The sequence below is a fragment of the Sorex araneus genome, chromosome 1, assembly GCF_027595985.1.
Source record: "Sorex araneus isolate mSorAra2 chromosome 1, mSorAra2.pri, whole genome shotgun sequence".
In the NCBI taxonomy this organism is placed as follows: Eukaryota; Metazoa; Chordata; class Mammalia; order Eulipotyphla; family Soricidae; genus Sorex; species Sorex araneus.
Window position 1 is genome coordinate 64,771,804 of NC_073302.1, and position 9,100 is coordinate 64,780,903.

At 38.0% G+C, this 9,100-nt stretch overlaps 1 protein-coding gene and 1 long non-coding RNA gene across 2 annotated transcripts; one reads left to right on the forward strand and one right to left on the reverse strand.

Moving 5' to 3' along the window:
• Positions 1–1,449: 1,449 nt before the first annotated feature.
• On the reverse strand, positions 1,450–4,682 carry LOC129404425 (uncharacterized). Its single transcript, XR_008629857.1, has 3 exons — positions 4,576–4,682; positions 3,054–3,213; positions 1,450–2,273 (listed from the first exon to the last, which is right to left on the reverse strand). It is a non-coding gene; the product is annotated as an uncharacterized LOC129404425 (long non-coding RNA).
• Positions 4,683–4,806: 124 nt separating this feature from the next.
• On the forward strand, positions 4,807–6,825 carry DMAC1 (distal membrane arm assembly component 1). Its single transcript, XM_004600342.2, has 2 exons — positions 4,807–5,145; positions 5,967–6,825. The coding sequence occupies exons 1-2, from the start codon at positions 4,872–4,874 to the stop codon at positions 6,029–6,031; spliced, it is 339 nt and encodes a 112-aa protein (XP_004600399.2). The 5' UTR covers positions 4,807–4,871; the 3' UTR covers positions 6,032–6,825.
• Positions 6,826–9,100: the final 2,275 nt, after the last annotated feature.

Here is a 9,100-nt window from a genome sequence, read left to right on the forward strand (position 1 = left end):
ATTTTGGGATATATGGAGCTTAATAGTTTCCTTATAGTTAAACAACAACTAGTTTGAGGACAGAAGAAAATCAAATCCTATTGTCAATAACAACACAAAAAATACAATGTCTGAAAAGAAATGTGTGATGTGATTCTAAAAAGACACACACAACCTTTTTTAAAAATTGAACCACAGTGAGATACACAGTTACAAAGTTCATGATTGGGTTTCAGTCACATACTGTTGCAACAAAGTCCTTTTACCAGTGCCCATTTCCCACCCCCAATATCCTGTTTCCTCCCCCAATCCCCAGACCCCTTGTCCCACCATCCTCTATGGCAGGCATCTCTCTCTCTCTTTTTCTCTCTCTCTCTCTCTCTCTCTCACTCACTCACATGCTCTCTCTCATTCTCTTCCTCTGCTTCTCTCCCTTTCTCCCCAACCCTTGCTCTTCTTTTGGTCATTATGATTTGCAATAAAGAGACTAAAATATTATCATGTATGTCCCTTACCTACTTTCAAAACTCAGTTTTTGTCCAGAGTGATCATTTCTAACTACTATTGTCATACTGGTCCCTTCTTTATCCTAACTAAAAAGGCTTTATTAAATGCTACAGGGAAACAAAATATAGATATGAACAAAGGAAAAGGCATTTCATGTCCTTGGATACAATGACTCAAATCATAAAAATGTCAATGCTCCTAAATGAGTTTGCAATTTTAATAAAAGTCCAATAAATATGTCAACATTATTTTGTCAGAATAATCAAGCCAAGTCAAAAGTTCAAATGGAAAAATAAACAAAAATAGTCAATAGTTTGAAGCAGAGCAGAAAAGTAATGTGCAGAAATGTTTCTAAAGTTACTAAAATGTGTGATACTGGCACATAAAAACACAGACAAATAAGATAATGAAATATGTTCAGGAATAGACATGGATGGCATTTGAAATAAATGGAACAAATCAGAACATTTAATAAACAAATTTGAGAAAAACAGACAGAAGACAAGAAAAGAAAAGCTTCTTACATTCTTAACAATAAATTATAGGACAAATTCCAAATGTTTTTATGGGGGTACAGGGGGAGTGTATGTGGATTGGGGACAACCCCAGCAGTTCTCAGAGCTTACTCCAGGCTCTGTACTCATACATACATATAGCTAATTTCTGATAAAAAATACAAGAGCATAATGTTGGGGGAGCAAAGAGTCTCTTCAATAAATGCTGCTCAAAAATACTGTATATGCACACACAAAAGAAAGGAACTAGATTAGGAACTAATACCTGCACAACCTTAACTTAAAATGATTAAATGCTTGGATGTTAAACCCCAAACCATAAAATAGATTGAAGAGAACAAAGGCACACACTTTATGATATTGGTTTCTGTGATGTATTCAGAGATTTAACTAGGGAAAGAAAAATAATTAGACTACATCAAACTATAAATCTTATGTATAAGGAAAATACTTTATTAAACACAAAGTCATTCCATGAAAGAAAAAAGACAAATTCATGCACCATTCATCAAGCAAAGGTCTAAAACTCAATATATAAAGAACTTGAAAAACTTAACAATAAAAACTCACTATAAAATGGGGAGAATGAAACAGCCATTTCACCAAAAAAGGCAGGCAGTAGCAAGTTATATGAAATGATGGACACTATTAGTTATTATCAGGGAAGCGCAAATCAAAATGACAGTGAGTTACCACTGTATCACAATAAACTGGGGGTTTTAGGGAATGGGAAATCAGCAGTCATTTGGGAAGTTCTGTGAAAGACAGTTTCTAGTTTGTTTCTGAGCCACACCTTGCAGAATTAACGACTTACGCCTTGCTCTAGAGGCAGTGATGACTCTTCAGGGAACCATACTCAGTATCAGGGATCAAACCACCATTGACAGCATGCACTGCAAGAGCCCTACCCACTCTACTACCACTCCAGCCCCTGAAAGAGACTTTTAATATTTTTACAATGTATAATGAAATAGAAAATGCACTAAGATCATGTGAGTCTGAAGATCTAAAAGTCACTTAGAAATGGCACTATAGCAGTGTAGGACTGCTGACCCGTTGTTCATAGATTTCCTTGAGCAGGCACCAGTAACGTCTCCATTGTGACTTGCTGTTACTGTTTTTGGCATGCTGAATACGCCACGGGTAGCTTGCCATGGGTAGCTTGCCAGGCTCTGCCATGTAGGGGGATACTCTCGGTAGCTTGCGGGACTCTCCAAGAGGGATGGAGGAATCCAACCCAGGTTGGCCATGTTCAGGCAAACACTCTACTCCCTGTAGAAATCATGAGGTAAAGTTATCTGTCAGTATTTTTCTCCTATTTCTTTTCCCTCAACTGCACATGACTCCCACCAATTAGTTTTGCTTATTTCTATTGACTTTTAAGCTTACCATTGACCCCACTGTTTTATTTATAGCAAGAGCTATATTAACATTTTAAAGTGTTTTCTAATGGAAATTAAACACATGCATTTCAACACATGTTACTGCAGCTTTAACAGAAACATGTGCTGTGTAGAATTCTATAATTCTACTGAAGTCAGTGTGAATTTTGTAGAGATATAATAATAACAAAAAAACAAAAATTATTTGAGACATCAGAAAACAAACGCTTCAAAAGGTACATTTAAAATGTAATAGTTATAAAAATAATATTTGCTAGTTGGAAAATGATTGTTATTTCATTAGTACCTGGAAAACTAAATCTCTTTCTATCATCTTAATGGTTATAGCACTCTGACAAAGATTAGTTTTCAAATAAAAGATGAACCAAGCCACATATCAAATGACCATAATATCTGTAGAAATGCATAAGTTCATATATTTTAGATGAGGAAACATTAGACTTTATCTATTATTTTATCTTATAACTATACATAACAGTACACTACATATAATAATAAATTGAAATGTATACATTTTAACACATTCTATTATTTTCTCAGTCTTTTTACGCAGATAAACACATACAAAACTACTACAAATACTACTACACATAGGTTTTTAGCATAAGTAAATAGAACTCATATGTGCTAGGGGCTGGAGAAACAGTACCGCTGGTAAGGCGTTTGCTCTGCAGATGACCAATCAAAATTCAATCCGTGGCATTCCATATGGTCCCTCAGCACCACCAAGAGTAATTTCTGAGTGCACAGCCAGGAATTAGCTAGTGAACACAGCCTGGTGTTGCCCCAAAACAAACAAAATTTTTTTCCTATAAAATATTAAGTCAAGCAATGTAAGAAAGAATAACCATACATTATAAACTTATAAGTCAATTACAATTAACTCCACTTGGTATGGCACTTAACACAATTCTATCTAAAAATTCCAGAACTATTAGATTAGGGAAGAAAGAAAAATATTGTCTATTCCAACATTCCTTATTTCAAACATGAGCCGCCAATGGGACCAAGAGAATAAATATTGCTCTCTTTCTCATATGACTGACTCATGACATCAGAGCCAGTTAAGACCCAAATTTCCCAAACCTCTGTCTTCCTTCTATATTAAAAACGAGTGTATTTATATAATTCATGAATAGAGAGGGTTTAAACTTAGGAAACTCAAAAGAGCATTCTCATTAATTTTATTTTTCCAAATCATTCATATCTTGATATGTCTTTTTTCTTAGCCACCACAAATACACGTCTAACTTTATAATATTAATTAATTTTGTTTATTTCTTAAGTGATTCTACAGGAGAAAAAATCTGCAGTTAGTTTTGTTTTTATTTCTCTCTAACAGAATGCCTCTGAACTCTTGTTGCTGTTTATTCCTGATTATGCTCTGAGAATAATACATCACTAATATTACATCCCTAAATACATTGAAAAAAATGAAGATAATGAATGTGACATGGATGGTCAGAACTGAATCACAAAGAATCACTGGGTGGTGTTGGGCGGGGGGGGTGGAAAGAAGGATGTTCACCTTTAAGAAACTATAAGAATTAAAACTTAAAAGGACATGGGGCTTGAGAGATAGTACAGTGGGAAGGACACTTGTCTTGCACGGGGGAGACCTCAGTTCTATCCTCTGAAAACCAATTGGTGTCAGAGCTAGCCAGAAGTGATCCCTGATAACAGAGCAAAGAGTATGCCTTGGAGCACTGGCAGATGTGGTCCCCCAAAAATGACAACAACAACAACAACAAAAAAAATAGTTCCTATATGATCTTAAAACCAATAGGCTGACTCTCAATAGCATTCTCTCCCCGTACTTTTGCATAAGAAATAATATCATAAATAAGACAAAATGAAGATCATGATGTAGAGAACAAAAGCAAAAAAAATTAAAATAATTAATCCACATAAATCAAACCTATTTTTAATGCCCGGTTGTAATAACATAGTTATTATTAATATGTATACCGAGTATTTAAGAGATTTGATTCCATTCACCAAAGCACAGTTATGTCACTTAACCAGTTTTACCATATATTTGGACACTGATAAGCCCAATGTGTTTAGATTAAATGGAACAATACAGGTAATCGCTCAGCAACGTATCCAGCATCTATATATAGCAACTCTGTTAAATTAGCCATACAGGTCACCCAATGCTCAGATCTTACCGTTAGGGTGAGTCAGAGAACTCTGAAACTCTAAGGAGATTGAGGGCTGAGATATTTAGGTAGTTAGCTTATTCTAAAAACAGTGCTGGAGAAATTTGGGTGTCTAGAAAGAACAGGTTTGTTTTTGGATGGGGGTGGGGGCTACAAGATTTCACTGCAGCTGGCCCTCTCCAACCTGCCCCTTCAGAAAACTACATTTCCCAGAAGCCTTCCAACTGCTTCCGGCGCACGCGCCGACGCTACGACGTCTTTGATGTCAGTTCCAAGGAGGGGCTCGCAAGGCTGAGTTCCCGATTATGGGGTCCTCAGCGTCCCAAGCCGTCGAGCCAGTCAAGGTCGCCGCTTCGTCCGAGGCCACCTTCTCCGCCCAGCCCGCACCCCTCTCAGCAGCCGGGGAGCAGACGCCCTCCGCAGCCGAACTCGGATTTCGTAACTGCTGGAGCTGTCGCTTGCTCTCCGGGGTGGGGCTGATCGGGGCGGGCGGATACGTGTACTGGGTGGCCAGGAAGCCCATGAAGATGGGCTATGCCCCCAGTCCGGGCACTATTGCGCAGATGGTCGTCGGCATCAGTGAGAATCGGGGCTCCGCTCCTGCCAGTGGGGAGGGGACGTGGGAGGAGCGCCGTGAAGCCACGTGGGAGGGGTTGGCGGTGGGGTGGACTGAGCACTCCGGACCCGAGCACCCCAGGCCCGGTGCCGTGGGGAGGGGGCGAGGAGGTGCTTGGGTCGCTTTTTGTTTTCAGATCACAGGAACACGTTTTAAACCTCTTTTTCATCCTCCTAATACCGTTATAGCTAGGATCAATCCCATCTTACTGTAGAACACATACCCAGTGAAGTAGGAAAGACTGCATTCATTCAAGGCCAGAACCCAGAAGTAACAACTCAGCTTCTGCTGTGTGGTTGTTCTGGCTCCAAAGCCAGGATGCTTTTACTCCCGGTCCCGGAGAGAACAGAAGCAAGGGCACCTGATCGGGAAAAATTGGGCTTTGAAGTCAGCTTAGACATGGGTTCAAAGCCCACATTGAAAGCACGTGGCCAGCAGTTCTTATCTGTAGCACTACTTCATTAATGTCCCGATACTTTCTTGTGAATCCCAATAAAGCAGTTCTTTAAATGTGTGAATGGAATTTTAGGTTTTCAGATGTTACCTTCACTTTTTTTTTTTGATAAACTTCCTTGCTGCTTGGGGATAGGATATAACAAGATGTTCTTTTTTTTTTTTTCTTACCTCATCCCCATCCCAACCCCTTTTATTTAATATACAATTGTAATATATGACCTAGGAGTATTATGTTAAGTAAGATGAGGTTTAGATAAGTTGACATGGACAAAAGCACATAGTGATCAAAGTGCAGCATGCACATAAGATATTTTGTTTGTTTTCCTAGGCATTGCTTGTTGGGGTGTAGTCATCTTGACAGATCCCAAAGGAAAAGCCTACCGTACTGTTTGAACGTGTCACCAGTGAAGTTGTCATCTTTTCTACCTGTCTCCATGGTAAACAGAGCAAGTGTGGAACTTAGGATACATGGATATTGAGACACTTGAGATCTGTGCTTACTGCAAGACTGAAAAGACAAATATGGATTATCACTTATTCGCCATAGACATTTGTGACCTCAGGTTCCATAAGGACCAATAAATCCCTTAGAGAAGAGAACAGAGTCTGTGTTATATCTGGGGAATGAGAGTAAATTTTAACAACAACAACAGAATGGAAAAGAGAAACCAAAGAGGAAAATCATCACAACTTTTATGTCCTTTTTTTCTTTTTGTCGAATTGGGTCAAAGCCTATCACCAACCTGTCAGAAATTGTGTAATATATAGAAATACTTAAATTTTGTACCTGTTCTGCTTGCATGTCCCAAGGCATTGTTAAAATCTTCTCATGAATGTTTCACGGCTATTCTGAGGTGATTTCTTTGGTGGTAATTAAACCTTAAAGAGTCCAGGTGAGTTATCCAGCCTGATTGAGCAAGTCACTACTGGAACCTAGGATTTAATTGTCTTAACTATTCTTATTGTTTCAGAACTGGAATGGCTTCAAAGAAGCAAGGAAAACTTTTATGAATCAGATAATTATTAAAAACAAATAATAGACAAGTACCAAAACACATTTAAAACTTTTTTGTAATAAAAGCTCATTTTTCTATAAGTCTTGAGAACATTTCTATGATGAAAGAGATGGTTTGATTTAAAGAGCCATAATTAGTTCATTTTATTAAAGAAATCTGTGTTTCCTTCCAGAGACTTGTTATTTTCTAATAAACCCTGGCTTCCCTAAAAAGTTACAGGTATTTTTGGAACAAAAAGTGAGCAGACAGCTACAAAGCACTGGATTTTGAATAATAGGCTAAGCAAGTACCTTAAGGGCTGTTGTTTATTATTATATTTTTTATCTTTATATGCAAGTGCCTAAAGCTATTAAACTTCACAAATTACAGTAGGACTTGTATTACCTAAGACAACTCATGGTTTGGGTACAGCTATATGTGTATACACACACACACATATACCACGTATATATATATATAGTTGTGAAGGAAGATGCTGCAACTTCAAGTCAACATCAAAGTATGTCCAACAATTCAGTTAAATAATGTTTATGATCACTGTATCACTGTCATCCCGTTGATCATCGATTTGCTCGAGCGGGTGCCAGTAATGTCTCCATTAGTCCTAGCCCTGAGATTTTTAGCAGCCTCTCTTTACTTGTTCTTCCCAGTGGTGATGCATTGGAGGCTCTTTCAGGGTAAGGGGAATGAAACCCATCATTGTTACTGTATTTGGCATATCTAATATGCCATGGAGAGCTTGCCAGGCTCTGCCGTGCAGGCAGGATGCTCTCATTACCTTGCCACGTTCTCTGAGAGATGTTTATGATAATACTGTATATTGGAAGAGTCCATAGTCTGTAGACTTCCGGTGGCAGGTTACCTTCTTGAAGGCCACTAACACATGATGGTGTTCTGAATACCAATGAAGACAAGTCTTTCGGCTTTAAAAGACAAGCTGGAGACAGCAGATAATATATAGGAGTTAGCATACTTGCATAGAATGCACCCAACACAGGCACAGACCTGCAGTGTAACCCCTGAGCACTGCCAGATGTGACCTCTAGGGGACCCAGCACTGTCAGTACAGGTTTGAACAGCATCACATCCTTAGTTCCTTTCACTGAAGTGTAGACCTGGTCAGCCGAGAGCCACTTGTTTTACTTACTTTTAAAAACAAATGCATATCTGCATATGTGCATGCATGTGTGTGTGTGTGTGTGTGTGTGTGTGTGTGTGTGTGTGTGTGTGTTTATATATTTAGTTTTTGATGGATGAGTGGTTATAGTGTGAATAAATTTTTAGGTTAAGCCAAAAACAAATCTAACTTAATGGTCCTGACCTACAAGATATATAACCCGAATGTTAATATGTCTAACTTCTTAAGAGTTTATACTAATATGAATCTGTAAGTAAAGAAGAGGTTTGAGATTTGTTTTATCCTGCTCATTTTGTTGTGAATTAAGTGAGTAGAATAAAACTGGGTCAAGACAAATGAGTTATTGCTTGGTAATGTAAGAATACTAGCTTAATTATGATTTATGGATTTGAGAATACAGCATGGAAATAAAAGTTTATAGAGGCTCATAATTAGTATTTGTGAAATGAAGAGAGGTTCTAAAAATTGGTAATTTAAGATGCATTTTTTAGGTTCTTTGGAACATAGATTAATATGTGACCATATATGAACACTAATTTTTCTTTTTACCATGTTCAAGAAACCTATTAACTCAGCCTTTCACAGTATGAAATGGTATCTTGAGATGATCAAGAAATTATTGCTACATTTCTTGTACCCGTTGTGAGCTGCCTTTAAAGAGACTGAATGGTATGATCAGCTAATTATGTCTGAACATACTAAAGGGTTGGAGAGTGATCCTCTACTCTTGGAAAAAGTGAAGGGGCTGAGGTGCAGGGTATCTGCTAGGTCAATTACTGAGACACCTGTTGGCTGCAGTGGAGTGTCCCAAATCAAAGTCTAAACAGTTTTGGGGCTGCATCTGGGTTAGATCAATTCCAGAGGGAACTCTTTCTGGTAGTGCTGATGGTTAAGTATCCCGAACATGATTTACACTTCACCTTCACCCTCAACAACGTGTTCCTTTTATTACTGGATTTTTAACCTGACCGTATCTGAATTAGGGACCTCCTGAATCAAGGGAATTGATCTGACAACATGAAATATATATTGCACCTAAAAATATGTTCAGGGCATGCATATATTCACATGCTTCCATCAAATCTAGCTTGCCACAAATGTTTTATTGCTTAAACTGAACTGATCAAAGTGACAAATCTAAATCTTGAAAGTCAGAGATAGTAAGCAATTTTGAACTGAAAAAATACTATTTTTTAATGACACATAAATACTTGACCCAATGATTATATAGATATTAGGAACAGAGAGTCAGAGGTGAAAAAGCTATAATTTCACATCATTCAGCAGCATCTGAAGAGCATAGGGAGA